The sequence below is a fragment of the Cyanistes caeruleus genome, chromosome 5 (assembly GCF_971803275.1).
Source record: "Cyanistes caeruleus chromosome 5, bCyaCae1.hap1.1, whole genome shotgun sequence".
Lineage (NCBI taxonomy): Eukaryota > Metazoa > Chordata > Aves > Passeriformes > Paridae > Cyanistes > Cyanistes caeruleus.
In genome coordinates this window covers 4,233,910-4,255,430 of record NC_141705.1, presented here as the reverse complement: position 1 = coordinate 4,255,430, position 21,521 = coordinate 4,233,910, and the positions used below count along the sequence as shown (strand labels likewise).

The following is a 21,521-nucleotide window of genomic DNA, read 5'->3' as shown; positions in this document are numbered from 1 at the left end:
CAGTTCAGAGGAGAAAAGAAAGCAGAAATGTCCCAAAAGGGCTGTGACTGAAATGACACCAAATGAGGAGGAGACTTGATGCTGATAGCAGCTAGAGCCCTGAAAATTGAAGGTATTTGCAGACATAAACAGATCACGTCCCACCTCACAAGACCAAACCTATACACCAGGATTTTCTGCAAGCAGTTTAATATTTTCTCATATTTAGAGAAGATGTTTATTAGTCTCTTAATAAATGGAAAGTATGAAGTGACTGGAGAGAAGTACCTGACATGTGAACTGTGTTATTACGATTAATGGAGTTCATACATAAAGGGTTATTTCTCTGGAAAACGTCAGATTGAATAATTACTGGAATTACTCCCAAAGGGCTTTAGAAAATGTTCTGCCCAGTATCAAGTCACGTTCTTATCACACTTTTCTTTTGACTAGAGGGTGATCTTTAATTGCAGTTTGAAGTAAAACAAGTACTGTAAGCAATTCATTAAACATTATGAAAAATGATGTATTTATCTAACAGTGCTTGAAAGCAGCTTTTAATTTTTACACTCATCTTTAGGCAATACAGAAAAACCAAATCAATAAATAAAATGGCTTTCTTCTGCCTTTGAAACAAAAAAAGGACTCTGTCTCTGTTTCCCTGCACCAGATTAGGTATAGAATATCCTAGAATTGATATATTGGAATATTACTGGCAATTTTATTAAGATAAGTAGGGAAGAGATGATAGTATTATTTAGTCTCTTGGATTTCTGAAATCTAATCAGTATTTAATGGATACAATGGTGCCAGAAAATCCAGACAGTCAGAGAACACAGCTCAGAAGCCTCTGAATGTGTTTCAGGGAAGCATCCCAAGGTCAGCACTACTTTGCAGTGCTGCAGATGCTTCCAACAGGCTCCACAACCCTGCAGAGCGAGGGCCAAGGAAAAGCAGCACAGATCAAAGGATAAACTCAGAACGGATTTTCTTTGGGCTGAAGGTAAAGAAGCCCATATCACCCAGCTTCATCCCACTGGCACTAGGGAAGCTTCTTCCCACTACATTTTCAATGTCTTTTGTTGCTCACTGCTCTCATGACCCTCGTGGGAACAGCTACAAGTGAGCTCTGCTGACCTGATGTCAGTGCATGGTCCTAAATCAGCTGCAAAAGAGGCTGCAGAAGCCTCACTGGGCAGATGCCATACCTGGGAGCATTGCAAGACACTGAATTCTGTCCAACAGCTGTTGCCTTGCACACCAGAACTGTGTTGATTATTGTAATATTCATTATGGTTAGAGCACCACTCGTATGGAGCCAGGCTGGGAGAGCTGGGGCTGTTCAGCCTGGAGAAGAGAAGGCTCCAGGCAGACCTTGGAAACCCTAAAGGAGCTCTAGGAGAGCTGGAGCAGGACTTTGGACAATGATGTGCAGTGCCAGGACAAGGGGGAAAGGCTTCCCACTGCCAGAGAGCAGGGTTAGATGGGATATTGGGAAGAGTAAATCCTTGACCATGAGGGACAGGCTGTCCAGAGAAGCTGTGGCTGCTCCATCACTGGGAGTGTCCAAGGCCAGGCTGGACAGGGCTTGGAGCAGCCTGGGATAGAGAAAGGTGTCCCTGCCCATTGCAGGAAGCTGGAATCAGATGATCTCTTTAAGGTCCTTTTCAGCCCAAAATGCCTGTAATTCTCTGATCAGGACACAGCAAAAGATAGTCCATGCTGGGCATTATGCAAGGACATAGGAAGAGATAATCCCCGAAATTAAGAACTGGAAACAATAAAACCCAACAAAAATCAATAACAACTCTAGATGTAAGAAGAAATAGGGCACAAAAAAAGCAAAAAAAAAAAAAAAATGAGATGCAATTAAAAGAAGCAAAGTGAGGTCTGGACCTGCTTCCAGGATTGATTTTTAGCAGGTCTGGCACTCACTGTTGTGTCTTGCTGGATCACCTTCTGTCCCCTACATGCCAGGGGTACACAACACACCCAGCCAGTGTTCACAGACCACACCAAGTGTGAAGGGGGGAATCATTCAGGAAAGCAATGGTTTCCCAAAGTTTTAAGACTGCTGCAAGGAACATTACTGATCCAATTATGAAAAGTGGGTATTTGTCCACAGCTATGTGTGCATGACAGAGCCACATCCACTTAAACACATAAACACCTTTTCATATACAAAAATATCTGAATAATGGGGAAAAAAACTACAATGGATCTTGAGCCACAAGAATTTTACAGATACTGACCTTTGGTTTTGATTTAGAGGCTCTAACTAATAAAGCTTGGCTTTGCACCAAATCTGAAGAAGAAAATCAAGTACACTCTTGTCAAATCATAATTAATTTGCACTACAAAAAAAAAGAGCAGAACTAAGTCAAGCATTCTTTAAAAATGGTCCCTAGAATTCAAAACATTCTGTAAAATGTCCTATATCTTGAAAAACAGGATGATATTTTCCTGCCTTTTCAAGTTGATTATGCATCTTTCCACTCATTTAAAATATAAATTGAGTCTTAGGAAACAATAAGCTCTTCATTTTACAGGAATATCAAAGATTCAAAAGAACAGCAGTAGGAGAAGGAATGAGATTATGAAACACAGCTGAAGTGAACCCAAAAGCATTGTTACTGTGCCCCCCAAATCTACTGTTTCACCTTTAAAACCATATATTATGGCAGAGTAATTTACATTCATACTACTATACAGACTTTTAAGAATGTATTTGGCATATTCTTCCTAAAACCTTGGAAAATTCAGGATCTTTGGATATGTTATTAGGATTTGCTATGCCCTTCTATATATTTATTTAGACAAATGGAGTAACACAAACTTTTGATCACTTTGCATGTTCCTTCTAAGACATGAAAAATCTTCAAAATACATTGAAACAAAACCAAACAAGAGTCAGGAGTGCACGTTTCAAAGACTGCCATTGGATCTCACAAAATTAAATTAGCTGTCGAGCAAAGCTGAGTTTCTAAGATTACACATACACCACACACAAACCTCCTCCACCATATAAACTCTCCAGTAATGCCTTGAGTATTTTTAAGTTGGTTTAAAAAAAGAAGGTCAGGTTATTCCTGTCTTTTTTTTTTTTTTAGAAGGCATGACTATCTTTTGTTACGCCTTTAAACATGTCCTTCTGAGACTCCTGACCCATGACTATTTCTCTTAGACATTACATCAGTTGCAAATAAAACGTAATGAAACCATAAATTTTGCAGGTAGTCAACAAACCATCGTCTTTAAGCTTGCAAAAATCACAATGACTTCCCTCTGAAATATGAGTCTTCAGCCTCAAATATTTCTGCATTATTAATTCTGTCTATGAGCTAATGATCCAGAGGCCCTGCAATCTCCCTGTAAGATGCAATCCACACACAACCAGGATTTCAACGCATTTCATCCTGAATTTTCCCTTTAGAATATTGGAGCAGGAGGATGAAAAAGATCCTGCCTTCCTTCTCTGCCACAATTCACCGAGAGGCACATAAAGCTGAGAATGCCACAGCCTGCCAAAGGTGCCATTGCCTGTTCCCTATGGGTGCCCTGCTTGATCCAGCATCTGCTTCCATGGTTATATCACCCAGCCTCTGTTGTTCAGGTCTTCAGTAAATCCAGGAGTCGCTTCTGAGAACATTCCAAAATCTATTATTACACGTAACCTGTTCCAAAAAGCAGAGTTTTTCTGTAGAACAGCGCCTTTGCATGTAGTGATTGGACAAGGAGGTGTGGGTTCAAATTGGAAAAGAGCAGGTTTATGGTAAAAAAGAAATTGTTCCCTGTGAGGGTGGTGAGGCCCTGGCACAGAGTGCCCAGAGAAGCTGTGGCTGCCCCTGGAAGTGTCCAAGGCCAGGCTGGATGGGGCTTGGAGCACCCTGGGATAGTGGAAGGTGTCTCTGCCCATGGCAGGGGTGGAATGATGTGGTCTTTAAGGTCCTTTACAACTCAAGCTATTCTATAACTTTATGATTCTACTTTTCTGTGGAGTCAGTTTAAATGGTGTCCTAGGTGATGGAAGAGGATTCAATAGTAAGTCTTACTCAATTTCAAAATACCAGCCCCAACTTTATAACAAACATATATTTCTAGAAATGTATCCACAAAGGCCAGCATGAAGTTTTTCTGTCTTTTCTGTACTTTAAAATACATTTGGAAATGAGCACAAGAAATGGATTAAGAACAAGTGGTTGTCTAATGCTAAGAACAGATTTTTTGTTCTGGGAAAATTTTCCAAGCGCAGTTCATCCACTTGTAAAAAGAATTTCCAGAAGACTGCCAGGAACAGATTTTAACTCGTTCATCCTTGCTTTTAATAATTTATTTCATAAATTCCTCTCAATTCTTCACATGTCCTGCACTTTGGAAATCTAAAAAGTGTTCACAGCCCCTCAAGTTATGCCATTGGTAAAAAGAATGAAGGGTTATGCAGCAGGAGAGCTGTTCCAATGCATCACCAATGACTTCTCTACAGCATGGTGCTTCCTGCACCCCCAGGAGAGACCTCACAACATCCCAAGCAACACAACTTAGTCTGGAAAATGACACAAAATGCTGGTAAAACATGGGCACATGATGGGTTTAGGGCCATAACCAGTTTGGCTACAGGGGGGATTTTTCACAGTCCTAAACAATCCTGCTATTCTGTCACTTCATCCAACTTCTCAGTGAGTCTGAGTAAATACACCAACAACCAACCAGCCAACTGACCAACCCCAGGGGCAACATCTGGGAGAAGCGACATCCACGGAAGAACAGAACCTTTCAGCTGAAGTAAATCTCAAATTTATAATAAAAGACCATTTAGCACCAGAGTTTATAAAAAAATAGCCCTCACAGATGAGCTATCAACAGTTGCAGAGGGCACAGTAGGTGTATTCAAGAATGTGGATAAGCTGTTGCCCTCTCTGCTCTTAACAGAATTGGGAATTAATTAATTACAGTTCATTTGCTGGTACCTCCACAAATGCTCAGGAAGGTCTTGAGATAAACCTTTGTGGAGTGTCTCACTTAGCACTTCTAAAGGTGGAACTAATTGATTTCCATTCAAATATGACCAACTAAAACCTTCACACTTGCTAATCATTGCACTCCACACGTGCTTCCTCCGTGATTTCCTAAGGCAATTTTAGAGATATAAATTACCAAGGGTTAATTAAAACTCAGTATTTTCACTTTTCCTGTAAACCAGGAGTTCCACCAACCTGGTAACGTGACAATAACACACTGGCCTTTGGCTAGCCAGGATGTTGCATGATCTTCATGTGCCAATTAATCACAAAGGGATAATTTTACTTCTTGCCTTTTTCCCATTATCCCTGAACATTTAGAACCAGTAACACTGTCAAGAGTTTTGCCATGACGTCCAGAAACCCAAAGGTATTTTCACAGACACTTAAGAGAGTCAGTCATTTTTAGCTTACTCAAGTAGTCTACCACTCATGAATGGAGGAGAGAGTTACTTCATCACACTCTGGGTATGTTGTCCTAAAAACTGACATTTCTGCACTGAATTCTGCACATGGGTCTCTTCTGTCAGTGACTTTCTAGAGCTATGCATGACCACCTGCAAGTGAATGTGGTTGATGAGGATGGAACAACTGCAATGAGACAGAAAAAATGTTTATCACCTTGTCAAAAACCATAATTTCATTTACATAAGAATATCTATGATTTAAAAGCAGCCACAAATCCAATGTGTCTGTCAAGTACTGTAAGAATTTAATGATATTTGGAGCCACCAGGACAATTTGAGTCAAAATCTTGTAAAATGTTATTCATTTTTAGATCTACTAAAACAGACATGTTATAGATCTGGACTTCTTATCAGCTGAAATCCTAAATTTTATACAGAAGGGGCAGCCAATAAATGTTCAGGATGACCAAGAGAGAAATAAAAGAGAAATAAGAGATTTAGTTTGCTTTACCTTAGGTCATGTCTTTTTTCCTCTCTTTCTGGTTTTAAATGTTTCCTTTATACAAAATGCCATGGTTCAGCACACTTGAAAATTAAAGACTACCAAAGATCAAGGTTTGAGTCCTTCCATTCATGAAAGGAAATTAAAATCATCACTAAGAGCATCACTTTTTATTATTCTGATATAAACCACTCAGAAAACACCAAAAAGAAGCAGCATACTCAGTATTTAATAGGTTGTTTTGCCTTTCTGTATTTATTTATTAATGATATATTTATCTATTATTATTAGAATTTATTAAAAGATGTGTATATGAAGAGCTGGCATCAGCAGCCACATTCTGATCTCATGCATTCTGTCCCAATCCCATCTGTCCTGGATTGCAAATTAAGGTAAGGTAAATATCCAGGCACAAACGGTAAAGGAATATCCTAGGGATTAACAAGAATTAAATGATTCTGAGGCTAGTTAAATTATATGGGATATTTAATGGTTGGACTGGCTGATCTTAAAAGCCTTTTCCAATCTTGATGACTCTATGATTAATCTGAACACAATATTAAAAATGTGTAGAGCAAATACATTGAAAGGTGTTTTTCTTTTCCAGCCTGAACAATCCTGACCATTGCTGCCACTGAATTACCCTTGTCATGGCTACAAGAAGGAGCTTCCCACCTAAACTTTCTAAAATTTTATTCATGTTGTTCTTCTGTAACCTACTTTACATTGATTTAATCGAGCTCCTTTAAGCACACACAAACTTAGTTTGCCATTCTTAAAATGTTCTATAATAGCGCATTTAATAAAGCTAATTTAAATCTGCTAATTTATAGAGACTTGCCAGAGGCTTTGAAACTTCAGAAAATGTGTAAACTTAACAGTTTGGCTGTGATAACAACTCAGACAGTGGAAATTAAGCCCTTTGCAATACAGTCATCTTCAAAGTGGATTCCTGGTTTGATTGCAAAAAGGGTACATTGCAAAAATACAGCAGGACACCACTATGCAAAAGGTATTTCAGATGCCCCAGTTCTTGAATTTGGTCATTACTGTGCCTCAACATCACAGCCTCAAACATACACTGAAGTCTCTCATTTTGAGACTACCTGGATTCTTTTTTACAACCAAGTTTTGAACAAGAGCAGAGTTTCTTATTCAACAGCCCTCTGTCAGAGCTCTGAGAGAGTGCACTTAGGGCCATTAATTCTGGGTCCCTAATTCTGGTTGTCAGTCTTCCAGCTGCTGCTATATAGGTTTGCTACTGTCTGCTCTAATTCCTGCCTTTGAGAACCAAATGATAATGGATTATATGCCAGAGTGGGAATAGGCACATTGGTTGGGATCCAAGCTGTATCCCAGGTGATAACAAGGAGAAGCAGTGAAAAAAATAAAAATAGAATAAAAACTCAGCTCTTCAGTGCTGTATCAGGGAGCTTCATCTCTACTAGAAGAAGTCTTTGTACATAGCATTTAAATGGTAACTAAGTGATCCTTATCATCATCTGATTTGCAGAAAATTGTAGCTTTCCTTGAAGATATAATTGAAATTTTCAGGGCTACTGTTGCAGACCTCTCCCCAGTTTTTCACAAGGGAGAAGGCATTAAAGCTTCCCCCATTAAGACTTGTAGGGTTGCAGATTTTTAAGGGACACAACCTCATTGCTTTGAAGCTTTTTCAGTATCTGTTAAGTTCAAGTCGTCCTTTAATTTTTTTCTTCCCCTGCTAATTGCACCAAAATATTCATCAATCTGGAATATATTCTTGGATGGGGTTTTTTAGTCTCTCCTGCTTCAATGCTTTTTCTGTCAGTTCTGTCACTGCTTTCCTTCCTGCTTTTGTGTACTGAGAAACAGAATTAAGGTGTACTGCAACCAGTGGACACTTGCATAAACAGCCTGCTTTGAATAAAACAGCATGATCTGGGGAGAGGAAAACCACCTTCAGCTCTCCTGCCCAAATGCTAAAACATAGATGAGGTTCATATGTACTATTAAAGCATCACATTTATGCTTTGAGATCACTGAAAGGCTGTGAAGAGCAAAAAAATGTAAATAAACTGAACAGGGAGCATAAAAGCACATCGATCCCCAGGTTCTGAAACCACATTTTAAATGGTTTATATTTTTAATTTATTTAAGACTGTTTCTGGCAAATCCATTAGTAATGAATCTCCTTCACACATTTTTATTTTTATGCACAAGAGCTTTAAGTTTGCCAGGACTTCTGCAAAGCAACTTTTACTGCATCAAATTACTGCATTCCTTGATCTCTCCCAGCACACACAGCAGCCACACTCAAACACAACGTTTAGCTCTGCAACAGACACCTCCAAAACAAGGTATTTCTTCTAAATCAACACAGCTGTGAAAAAGAAAGCAAGCACAATGGTTTTGCCCTGTCCCTCCAGCGTTTTGCATCCGATGTCCACTTAAAATCAGCACGATCCTCCGCGACCCTCGTATCCTAAATCCGTGTGGAACTTCTTCATTGGGTATTGATGCAGAACCGGGAGCTGCCAGCTCCGATCGCTCTCACCAGCACACCAGCTTGAGACTATTTCATAATAGGAAAAGATGGCCAGCGTTTTCCTGACAGAAGTACCATACATTTTTCAGTCAGTAAAAATTACAGAGCTCACTGACGATGCCTTAACCATAGAGAACAAGGACTGCAGATTACCCAGCAAAGATTTTTTTGGGTTTTTTTTTTGTATACACAGAACAAAAAAAACCAGCACAATCTGCAAAACTTATTAACTAATGGGGTTTGAAACCCCCTCTTTGCATGCTGCCGACACGCTCACAGCAACCTATGCATTGATCTTATTCAAAAAGCACAGTAATCTTTATGCTGCTAGAATCTGAGTTCTGCGTGCCGTAGCAGACACTGCAAAGAAAAAGAGAAAAAAAAAAAAAAAAAAAAAGCCTTTAGGAAAGGCATGTGCTGAACACACAAAATATGCAGGATGGAAAAAGACCAAATGTAATTAAAGCTTATATGAAATGAGACATTCCTATTTGCAGAGCTCTGACTGCATCTCTATGAGAAAGAATGCACAGAATTTCAAATCATGCTCTATTTAGACAATGTCAGAAGAAAAAAAACACATTTTCCCCTCCACACACCCCTCAATCCCCCACCTGAAGACCAAAAAGCAAATCTCATCGTCAGAATTAGAGAGAAAAAGCAATCCAAAGAGACTGGTTTACATATTCCTTCCCAAACCAAGTAATCGAGTCTCTCCCTCTCCCGGCTAATAGCTTATAAATACAGACTTTAAACAAAAGCATCCGAGTAAAAAAGAGAAAGAATCCTAATTCTCAAGCTTCCTACTTAGCACTGCCTTGCTTTTGATGATTTGTGCGGCTGTGTGTGCGTGCCTGTTTGAGAAATGGCGAGATAGGCTTAAAGTATTTTCCATTTCATCAAAGAGCATATATTACTTTCCTGGTTCGCTCCGATGTTGGTTTTATGCCCACCCCTTTTCAATCTGCCCATGTCTGAGATGCACAGTGCAGGCGTACAATCATGAGCAGCTTACGACACTCAGTGAACACTGGGTGCCTCTGCATGCTCTAGCAACATACTGCTCAGCTGAAGGGAAGGGATTCTTGCTGTCTCTCTCTGCTCTAAGCATCACCTAACAAGCAAAGCGAACAAAGAATGGGAAATAAAGCGACCCTTAGCCGGTCAGTGAATGAATGGTAACCTCTCTCTGGAGTAAAGGTGGTGCCGGTCCATGGTCGTTGCAAATGATGGACATTAAACAGATTGACAAATCCTGTGGAGTCGTTAGTAAAGAGTTTGGAGTTTTTTTCACGCCACAGTGTTAACTGCAGAGGAAAGGACAGAGGGAGAAGGAGAAGATCAAGCTCATGTACATAGTTCTGAAACTTGCAGGTCCTAGGAGGCAGCTCAAAAGCTAGCTGGACAAGCCTTTCGCTCGTTGAGCAGAAGCGAAGTGAGACATTGTGAGCTTGCCAGCCTTGCACAACATTGAAAGGGACTGAATTTGTAGCACAGAGGGGTCTTTTTTAGCTCTGCATATAATTAGTCCAAACACAAAGGAAGCAACTGAATGGAGGTTGTCACTCTCTGGAAAAGGGTGGGTAAGACACTTTTTAATTAAATTCTTTCATGAAGAAAGATTTTTTTTTTTCTTTGCTGCAGCATTTAACATGAACAAAATCACTATCATTTTACCTTTGAATGTCTGTGAACTTTAATGCTGCACAGCTCCTGCATGCTGTAAAGTGAAATATTTGCCTCTGTGTTTGTTCTGTTTGCTGTTTTGCTTTGGTTTTCGGGCTTTGTCTCGTTGGTTTGCATTTTTTTATTTTTTTTTTCCTCCCTTAAATAAAATATGATGTAGAATTTGAAAAGATTCAATGGACATTCTCAAGCATATTTGGAAATATTCTTGCTAATGGATTTCCTTCTTATTGGTCTCTGTTTAAACTGGCTGCTGAGGAAGCCCCCGGGGTTGATATTGTGTACGCTGGGTATCTTTTCTAAAATGCTTCCAGCTGTGAATAGTGGGTGTCCACAGCTCTGTCGGTGTGAGGGCAGGCTTTTGTACTGTGAATCACTGAATCTCACAGAGATGCCTCGCAACCTGTCGGGCATGATGGGCTTGTCTCTGCGGTACAACAGCCTTTCAGAGCTGCATGATGGACAGTTCACAGGGTTAATGCAGCTCACGTGGCTCTATCTGGATCACAATCACATTTGCTCAGTGGAGGGGAATGCCTTTCAAAAATTGCGGCGAGTTAAAGAGCTCACCCTGAGTTCCAACAAAATAACCCAACTGCCCAACACCACTTTCCGCCCCATGCCAAACTTGCGCAGTGTGGATTTATCGTACAACAACCTACAGTCTTTGGAGCCTGACCTGTTCCACGGGCTGAGAAAACTGACAACTTTGCACATGCGGTCGAACGCCATCAAGTTCGTGCCAGTGAGAATTTTTCAGGACTGTCGCAGCCTGAAGTTTCTAGACATAGGATACAATCAGTTAAAGAGCCTGGCTCGAAACTCTTTTGCAGGCTTGTTCAAACTCACTGAGCTGCACCTCGAGCACAATGACTTGGTGAAAGTGAATTTAGCCCATTTTCCCAGGCTCATCTCCCTGCACTCCCTCTGCTTGCGAAGGAATAAAGTCACCATCGTAGTAAACACTTTGGACTGGATATGGCAACTCGAAAAGATGGATCTCTCTGGCAACGAAATCGAATACATCGAACCTCACGTTTTTGAAAGTGTACCTCATCTCAAATCCCTGCAGCTGGACTCCAACCGGCTGACCTACATCGACTCCCGAGTCCTCGACTCCTGGAAGTCCCTCACGAGCATCAGCCTCTCCGCCAACGCCTGGGACTGCAGCCGGAACGTCTGCGCCCTGGCCTCCTGGCTGAGCAACTTCCAGGGTCGCTACGACAGCAACCTGCTCTGTGCCACCCCCGAGTACGCCCAGGGAGAGGATGTTTTGGACGCCGTGTACGCCTTTCACTTGTGCGAGGACAACGCCGACCCCACGAGCGTCAACACCTTCTCCCCGGTGACCAACAACAGCGAGCAGACGCTCGGCTATGGCTCGGCCACCGCCACCTACGACGCGCCCGAGGGCGACGAGGACCGGACCACGTACGCCGTCACCATCACCATGCCCGGCGAGAACTCCGAGAATGCCGTGCAGATTCACAAGGTGGTGACGGGCACCATGGCACTGATTTTTTCCTTCCTCATCGTGGTTTTGGTGTTGTATGTCTCCTGGAAGTGCTTCCCAGCCGGCTTAAGGCAACTAAGACAGTGCTTTGTCACACAGCGCAGGAAGCAGAAGCAAAAACAGACCATGCACCAAATGGCTGCCATGTCAGCCCAGGAGTATTACGTTGATTACAAACCCAACCACATTGAGGGAGCCCTGGTGATCATTAATGAGTACGGATCTTGTTCCTGTCACCAGCAGCCAGCGAGGGAATGCGAGGTGTGATTTTCCTTTGGGATTTAAACAGTGTGCAACCAAATAACAGCGTGCAGGCAGACAGTGGCACGGGGTGGGGGGGTGGTGCTGGGCTTTGCTGGTGATTTCTGACGTGCACCCCTGCCCAAATTGTTTAAGAGGGGCTGTCCAAGAGACTTGATATTTTAGCTTTATCGTGTCTTAAAAACCTTCAGGACAGCCAATCTTAAGGTTTCATATGCTAATACTCCCTTTGAAGATCTGTCAATATTCAGGAATCTGAGAGTGTAAAAAAAAGGTACCAATTATTGATCTTTTGTAAACTAAGAAAACTTTAAAATAAAAAAAAAAAAAAAATAGCATTTACAGTTTTTACAGACTGGTGTATATTACATGAATGGCTCCCTGTATACAAAATGCAACAGTTTAACCTCTCTCTCTTCATGCTGAGTGTTGAAATGAAAAGTCGAGGAGCAAAGAAGCCATGTAAAATAGAAAGCTTAAAATTGTCCAGGTGGCTTCCCATTGTAATTAGCACACATTCACATACATCATGCTGCTGAAGATATGAAGCATGACACTGGAATTCTATTTTTGTTAATGTGCTACCTGTAACTGGACGTCAGTACAACAAGGAGCAGAGCTCCTCAGAAAGGCTGAAGTTTTGACCATGTCCCTAGGACAGGATTTCTGAGGATTTTTAAGTACAGCTCACTTGTTAGTTGCTGTTAGATCCATAAAAAATGCATTATGACCCATAAAAGTATTTTGTATCAAAACTGATCATATTGCAAAGACTCACTAAAAGAAAACAACCAACAAAACCCAAACAAGTGAAACACTGCCAAAATGTGCTCATCAGAATTTTCTTTACTGTAAAAAAATTTGCTAAATTTAAGGGCTTTTATATGCATTTCCCACTTTTATGCTTGTTTTGAGCTATGCCAACAGCAAAGAGCCCCTCGTTTTGTGCCCTGTGGTGCCATGGTGAATGGATAAGAGAAAAAACAATTATTTGGGTCTAAGTGGTGAAGCTCAAGAGCAAAACCACTGTCAGGGTAGGACAGAGAGATTTCAGAGCACCCTTCTGGGTCCTGTAGCAAAGTGCTGGCAAAGCCCAGCTCGTGTTCCTCCCTTCCACCACCGGCCTTCACTAACAAACAACCCCAAAACCTCTGCAGAGGCTGGAGGCAGATGTACCCTCCTTACTAAGGACTGAAAAATGGCATTGATGGATATAAGCAGTGATTTCATGATGTAGAATCCCACAGCTGTTTTATCTGACTGCCCTTAAATAAAGGCTTCCTTTCCTTGTATTTTGGATTTTTCATTCCAGAATGTGAACAAGCAACCGATTGATTTTCTCACCAGCTCCTCTCATACTAATTGACGATGAGGGAGTTTTATAACATCAAGGCAGAGCATCTTGATATTTTCTTCCCACAGCACTACATGTGAATAAAATGTTATGGATAATGAACTGGGTGACATTTCAATGCTTTGTACATGTTTCTCTATCCTCAGGTTACCACCAAGAGAGGATCAATTCCAAAATCTTACTTGTATTTTAATGTAACACAGGTTTTGGTTTTTTTTTCTTTTTCATTGCATTAAAGTGCTACCTACTCTTACAAGGGTACAGCAGGCTTATAAAGCAGAAAATAGGCACAGAAGAAATATTTTTTTTTCTTGCATAGCAGGTTTTAGCCATTAATTTTAAATGTAAAGGGTGAATTTTATTTTTTTTTTATGACTGAAACTATTTTTAAGGAATCAGAACTTATTTTCCTCTATCTGGTACATGTCCTACTGTGTATTATAAAACATAAAAATAGCCTCTTAATCAAAATTTTTACTCAGTGAGACTATAATTTCATCTGTCAAATGATGGAGAGGACAGTTTCACAGAAAATTTAATGAAAATCAGCTGCTTTTTTTTTTTTTTTTCCTAAAGCCACTGCAAATTCACCCACAGCTTTCAAACAAGCAAGCACTGTTAAACCCAGGCTTTTCTCTCTTTTAACAAATGCACATTTCTCTCTCTGTGCCTCAAGCCCACAAGGGCCTGATCCATCCTGCAACTCCCAAGTGACCTGAGGGGTTGAGTGTCCATGTACAAACCTGACAGGGAGGGCAGAGGGAAGGTTCAGAGCCCCTCGTCTCTTTGGGCTCCTGACTGTATTTGAAGCAAAAGTACTTTATTCCATGCTAACCCAGGGCCCAGCTATATTTACTTTCCCCATTAAACCCTTCTCTGAAATCAATAGGAAATTTAACTGTGAAAAATTGGCTCTCTAACTTTGGACTGGGCTATGTGTTCCCCGAGCCCCCAAGCAGCACTTGGTTACAGCCACTTGCCAGGAAGCTTCCAAAGTCAACCAAGGTTGTTAAAATATTGTCTGCATATGGTATAATGAAATATGAACTGCCTTTATTTTGATAATGAGCCCCTGTTGCTATCAGGAAATGTGTTGGTGCAGTCATGGTTTTACCCCTGTGAACCTGAGACAAGCCTGATACCAACAAACAATCATCCCGTGGTTGTATTTCCGTGTATTTTTAGCATTTTTGTGGGTTGTATTTGAAACACACGAGTGATTGCACCCCTCTGGAGTTATCCCTGCTGTTTATTGGTGTTAGCAACCTCCAGCTACGTTTGCAAAGACGTGAGCAACTCTGCCTTTGGAATTTATTCACCTCTGTGCTCCATGCATCTGGCATTGACAGCCCAAGTAAACTGAACAGAGCATTTTTCTTTGAAGGTGCAGTGACTTCTTGAGTGAGAGCTGATTTGGGGTTTGCCTGTTGCCACTTCTCCTGGAGAGAGGTGATGCCCACCAATGACTTGCCACCCTGAGCAGGATGATGGATGGATCCCTCCACGGAGAGCACAGCACTTATTAAAGGATCTATTTCAAAATCCTCCTCCAGGAATCTTTTCCAAGGGTAATCCCTTCTAAAGACAACCTCCTGGTGATTCCCAGAGGATTTCTGGAGATCTTGACACCCTCTGAATATTTACTGGAGAAAAGAGGGTGTCACTGCTGTTACGTGGCATGAAGGCACTCCACAGGGTGCCCACATCCAGGCTGAAAGTCTACGTGAAATTTGTGTGGGTAATACAGAAATCAAAGAGCCTGGATGTCATTCCAATCCAGCTACTGCAAATCCAGTTATTCATCCTGCTCCAGGCTACTTGCATTGGTGTATATGAGAGTTATTATATTTGTACTGCATTCAGAGCAACTGAAGGGACAAATTTTCCCTAATTCTTTCTTCCAAATTTCATGTTCAACAACTGCCCAGAGATAAGTTATTTCCTCTCTTTTGATGCCCTTATTCTGGCCTATTAAATGGCTCCAAAATAAAGCTCAAGAAAAAAAAAGAAAAAAAAAAAAAGATGCTTTTGGGGTGAGTTGTGAACACTGTTTTGTCCATGAAATGCTTGGGGAATATCAAAGGAAGGGAAATATTTTAAATACTCCCTTTTTGATGTTCCACTTAGTAGGACTAATCTCCCTTTTATAATTAGGTAATTAACATTATTTTTTATAATTATATATATATATATATATATTTAACTGTCTGTTTGCACACAACACAGGGTAAAAGGCAAGCAAAAGCTCTACCTTTCCTGAAGCTGGTTAACAGTACCAGTGTTACAAATGTCTAATATGCATTCTCTTGCTGCTAACATCAATACCCACTCACAGTGCACCCAGTGCTGAAGGAACTGTTGCTGTGTATGCTTTGAATGTATATAAGGGATGATTTATTTTCCTTCCTGCCTCTTTTTTTTCCTTCCTTTCTGTACTACTTTTAAAAAAAAATGATATGAAACCACAGAACCAATGCTAATGTACCACATTCTGTTTCTGGCCTGAAAATATAAAATACAAAGAAATTCTGTTAAAGCTGCCAATTCCCTCCTTTGCCATGTCTGGGTGCTGCAGGGGGTGAGCCCAAGGGATGAGCCATTCCTTGTGGTCAAAGCAAGGATGCTCTGTACCAGGCTGACACAGCCCCCTGCATACCTGTGCCACAGAAAGACCATGAACCATCCCCTAAGGATATTTTTGTATGCTTTAATATATTCTGTATGTTTTCATGGCTAAGGCATTGAGGGGTAGTTGAGTCTGTTTGATAATTTCCTTTAGTTCTGATAAAAAAAAAAACAAAAACCAAAAGAACAACCAACCCTCATTTGCTTTTGAGATGGACTACATTTGCTCCTTGTGTGAGTCTCATTCTGCATTAACAGCAAAAGGACTCTCTGAGTCCCCCTTCCTCCCCCCTCCAGCTTCTACAGTGGTATTCAGAATGGCAAAAAGGGAGTGTTTAATGAGGAAGCTCATTTCTAGTGCTATTATAATAATAATAGCAGTGATAATAATGAAATTAGGAGGAGACAAAAGATAAGAGGAAAGACTGGAGTAATGGCAACCAAATCAGGGTGTTACTGGATTCCTCTGCCTTTTCCTTTTGTAAAGATGGTTAACCTAAAGAGGCAGCACAGATGAAAAAGCAAGACTGAGGGTGGGTGGAGAAAGCAGTTTTAAAAACTGTGCAAGCAGGGATGAAACAGCTTCTGCAAAGGAGGGTACAACACTAAATAGCTCCATTCAGCAGGAGAGAGAAAAGGAAGGGATGAAGGGATGGGATGAAAGGGAAGACGAGAGCTGGTGAGAAGGCAAGGGGGGTACTGTGCACACATGGGAAATGAGATTTTTCTGTGCCTTCCCCTCCCACGTTCGGGCTGTGGCAAGGACAACAGCAGGGATTTAAGGAAGATGCCCAGCATCTCTCTCTCTCTCTCCTTGCCTTTCCCAAGAGTGCAGGGAGGGAGGCACAGTCGGACACGCTTCCCCAAACACACGTGCCTGCAGCCCCGTCATTTCCACCTCCCTGTTCCCTGGGAGCACAATGTCCCCCTCATCCATCACGCTGCCTGCTCAACTCCTGCACTGTGCCTCTGCCACCGATTTTTTTGGCTGGATTTCTTAGCTATCCTAGTCACAGTTCACCACAGACTTGCTAGAAAAGAGGACTTTTCTACCCAAAATATCTTTTTTTTTTTTTTTTTTTTAAGAAACCCTCATCCAGAGGGATGGGTGATCTTGAGCTACTGCGGATTCTCCTGCTAATTATATCTACACTCATAGTCAGCTTTCACATTCACAGCTCTAATGACAAACAGATCTGAGATATTTTTGCTGTGTTCAATTTACCATTATGCACCAAGGTTATACTTTTCCTTGACCTGCTCAACCCAGTCTAATATTAACAAATTGAGCATTTATGTGGATTCCTTTCCAAGCATGAAGTTGATTAGGAATTTAGGAAATGCTGGTGATTTAAAGATTAACCTTTCATATAATTACTGCCATAAACCAGAGCTATTAGGGTATTAGAAACAACTATTCAGAGCATATTCTACATTAAAAAACAAATCACATTTAGAGCCTTGTGAAAGACTTTCCATGCCAGACAATTTTTTTTTTAATTTTTTTTTTTTTTTTTTTTTAAACAGCAGAAGAAAAACCTGGTGAAAGGAAAGGAGTAAGCACAGCCTACCTCTAAAGTTATGGGGAGGAAAGCAAAGCTATAAAAATAATACAGAAACCAAGCAACAGTCTTCTGCTGGCAAGACACAGCTTGTAATTGGGTGGGTGGCTGTGAAGAGCTGAGATGAATGCTGCAGAGCACTGTAATTTTATTGCACCCTGTCTGCTCTAAAGTGAACATATTTGCAATGAAATCTGTATTTCCGTGAGAACAGGGCAATTGGGGGATTTTTTTGTTGTTTTTTGGGTTTTTTTTTAAAAGATGGCGTCACTTGTTGGCATTCAGGCACAATTCTTGAGGCTTTAAAGCAATTACTGTTCTTACTGGCCTTTGCTGGGGTGATAGCTGGGGGAGACAGTCAAAGGGAAGAGGAAAAGGAGTTTGAGCTCCAAGTCCCAGATTTGCATCACAAGAGAAGAAATTCAGTTGAAAATAAACACCAGCTTTTCACCTTTTTCTCCATCTCTCCTCTTCCTAAAAATCCAAATATGCACATTGCTGATAAAAATCAGGGATAGGTGGCAGTGGCTAAAGGATTTATACTATGCACATCTGTGCTTGGCAAATGGTACCTACTATTCTGCTAAGGCACTTTTATTTTAAATCATTTCCCTGCTCTCATGTTCTTCACATCCTCACCATACACAGTAACTACTGCCAGAAAGATGTCTTTCAACACGGGTGCTATGGGAACATGACCAATTCCCTTCAATTTCTGAGCTAACAAAGACTAAATCCACGATTGCAATGGCAATAGGTAAGTAGAAAAATCTACTTCATCAATGAATTATCACTTTTGGCACAGCAGATTTCTCTGACGGGCGTGATTAGACACTAAGCCCAGTTATTCATTTATTACCAACTTTAATCTGGCCCTTTTTGCTGATGTACCTTTCTCCAAAGAGCAAAACACAGCACAACACCAGAGAGAGGGCTGAAAGAATGTATTTTTGGTAAAATCTAAGATTTAAAAAAGTATGTATGGACACATCAAATTGATTTAAGGGCTGATCCAATGAAAAAAAAACACAATTTATGTATAGCAGATCTTCCTGCAGTAGCACACCTCTGTACCCTAGTGGTTACAGCCAGGTATGAGCAAGCATCCTTCTGAGAGCTGGGGCACTCAAACTGAAAACAGATTTCTGAATACCTTTCAAAATATGTACTTTCCCTCTAATTTTTAACCCTTCTTACTCATTCTCACATTTTTCATTCTCAGAGCCTCGCAGGCAGGGTGAATTAAAAAAACGAGGGGGAGGAGGAAGAGGAGAGCCCTGAAAATTCTAAAATAAGCTGCAGGAACAGTCCACAGCTATTGAATTCCTGAGGTTTTGAGTCTTTTCACAACTGTCAGCCCTATGAAACACGTCTGCTATCAACCCTCTTTGCAGGATGAGAGGTAAAGTGAGCTCCCAGGAGGAAACCTGGATCTGGCTCTGTGGTCCAGTGCCTCCCTGACAGACTGACTTGCTTAGAGAGCTTGGTAAATATTAAAGAATATTAATAATAATGAGATAAACCATCAAGGGGATATGCTTTCCCCACCTTTTTTTTTTTTTTTTTCTTTTTTTTTAAACTTGGCTCCATAATAAAGCTTATCTTGACAGAAAATTTATTTCTCTGATCCACATTATTTCCCAACGCAATTTTTTTCCACAGCAAACAGAAATTTGTGGCTGCCGCTCAAAGGTTTGAAATCCTCGTGCTAAAGAGGCTGCTGGATGTCAAATGTTTACCTTAATTCCATGTAAATGTCACTCCATATTGGACATTTTTTGTTTCTTTACCAGCGAATTCAGCTGCCTCCACCTTCACAAACCATCCCCTTGCACCATAACTCCCTTTCCAAACAGCCCAGAACCTGCTGCTCCTGTCAGATCAAATTCCCAAACAACTGGATGCCATGAATTTATTATGGAATTGCTGTAGTCTAATAAATTGGATGTGCATCCTACGGCCTGAAAGATGAAGAAATCATGGAGACAGCGAACAAGCAGGAGGAATGCAGTTGACATTCTTTCTCTCTGGGGAAAATCCACAAAACAAAATCACTGCGTGGGACAGGGCCTGAGGAAAGTGGAGAGCACAGAGCACCAGCTGAAAAAAGGGGGATTACATGGGATAGAGGAAATCACTGCTAAAAAACAGAGGGGGAAATTGTAAAGGGGACAGTGCCCATAACAGATTAATCAGAAAGAGATTCAGATGATGGCAAGCACAGCTGATTCTCACCAGGGGATAACAAAGCTCTGTGGTGATTTTGGATGACAAAATGTCACTTGAATATAAACCTACATCTGCAGTGGGAAACAGAAATCCACAAAGTCTCAGGGAGCTGAACCCTGGGCTTATTCCTCTGTCCATCTTGGCTTTTTCATGATTGGCTTTTTGGTAGATTTTTAAAAATTTTTGGTTTTTTATTGCTGTCATGCACAGAACTGAACTCAGGCAGATTGTGCTTTTGCTTCATGGGGAATATGCCAAAAGTTGTTTTCTCAATGGGTGGCACTTCTAGACTAAAGAAAACCTTCTTATATTACTTTATGTATCTATTTCTCAGATTCGAGCAACTGGCAGGAATTACATTAAGTTATTCTAGCTGGAAGAATTAAGACCTTCCCAAGAAGTTCTTTGAGTAGTTTTATGCAGTTACACTGAGTATCTTTCCTAATAAGAACAGTTAAAAACTCTTTTTTTCCCCCCTGGTTCTCTTTTCCCACCATGTAGGATACTCCAGCCCCAATCTGTCATTTTCCATTAGCACAGGAGTCAAGCTATGGCTATTAATGAAAACTCTTAATGAGGATTTGGTAAATCCTGGAAAATCAAACTTGAAGCAAACAAGCTAAAATCTGTGTCAGATCTATTGTCTGTAGAAATTGGGAAATGAAGGACTGTATAAAGCACTAGGGAATTTAAAACAACATATCATATTTGGACTTTTGAAGAGCTTTTGACAAGATATTCAGTTTCCCATAAATAAGACAAGCTCCATTGTCATAGAAAACTAGGTAGGAGCTCAAAAAATACAGTGGCCTTTTATTGATACAGGGAAAAAATGGAGCACAGTGTGGTCCCAGGGCCAGGACTGCTGAATCATCTCAGCTATGATCAGGAAATGGATGGCATTTTTCAAATGACAGATTATTTATATTGCAAAAAAATAATGAAAATAGTGTGGATGTGCAAAGGGGCTTCCAAAGGCTGAAGCTTATATAAGCTTTGATGGATGAAATTCTGAATTGTCAAATACAAAGCAAAAGACAAGATAAAAGGGAAACTGTTCATCTGTGCCTCAGTGATGTAAGTTATAGGCAACAATTGGACAACTGGCTTCCAGGGTATTGCATTAAAATCTGTCCAGTGTGCAGAGAGGGGAAAAAAAGAGGAAAAAAAGAAAAAGTGAAATAACATCTCAAATGGAACAGCTCTCAAGAAATTAAATAGTGTGATATAAATCACTCTTATGGCTTCAGCTAGAAAATTCTGTTAAGGCTGTTAGAAAAGGATCTAAGCGCTAGATAAGGATAAACTGCCAGGTTAAAAAAAAATAAAAAATAAAAAAAAATGAACGATTTGGGAAAGTTTGCGAGGAGGGAGGGGAAGAAACCGGACCTACAAGTGCAGCACAAGAGCAAAACGCGGATCCACCCCCCCTCTAGCGGCCAGTCCCCACCGGCTGCTGCACAAAGCACCCAAACCACTGGACAGCAGCTTTAAAACAAGCACACACCCGTCGTTTTTTTATTCCCCGTTCAATTTTTATGTTGCTTCACCGTACATTATTATTTGCTATTCCTCATTAAACTGCCTGCTGCACTCCTGGGTTGTTTCTTGTCATTACTCAGTGCACAAGCTGTTGTGCAGATGGATTTTTTTATTTTTTTTTCCTACCTGCCTGTGAGAAGAGGATACAGAGCGTGGCAGGGGCCACACACACACACACCCCCTGGCATCGGGAACAATCATAAAATTCAAAAACAACATTTGGAAGTCACTGTAAAAAACATCACCGATGCAAAAAAAAAAAAAAAATAGGCATTAAAAACAAGGAACAGTTGTACAGAAATGGGAAAATGGAATT

The 21,521-nt window shown here is 40.8% G+C and overlaps 2 protein-coding genes across 15 annotated transcripts in view; one reads left to right on the top strand and one right to left on the bottom strand.

Moving 5' to 3' along the window:
- The window catches only part of CTNNA2 (catenin alpha 2), a 460,565-nt gene that overhangs the window by 146,073 nt on the left and 292,971 nt on the right, over window positions 1-21,521 (bottom strand). For 2 of the 14 annotated variants that reach the window (XM_086891560.1, XM_086891566.1), the window contains exon 1: window positions 11,172-11,260. The exons of 11 other annotated variants lie outside the window; for them this stretch is intronic. The gene's annotated coding sequence lies outside the window, so the exon portion shown is untranslated. Of the gene's footprint in view, window positions 1-9,350; window positions 9,370-11,171; window positions 11,261-21,521 lie in introns of those variants that run through there. One more of the 14 variants, XM_086891561.1, reaches the window with a different exon arrangement.
- LRRTM1 (leucine rich repeat transmembrane neuronal 1) lies at window positions 10,265-11,988 on the top strand. Its single transcript, XM_023926606.2, has one exon. The coding sequence runs from the start codon at window positions 10,334-10,336 to the stop codon at window positions 11,897-11,899; it is 1,566 nt and encodes a 521-aa protein (XP_023782374.1). The 5' UTR covers window positions 10,265-10,333; the 3' UTR covers window positions 11,900-11,988.

What these genes read in the sequence shown, in the direction of transcription:
- LRRTM1 (XM_023926606.2), top strand. Translation starts at nt 10,334, where the DNA reads ATGGATTTCCTTCTTATTGGTCTCTGTTTAAACTGGCTGCTGAGGAAG.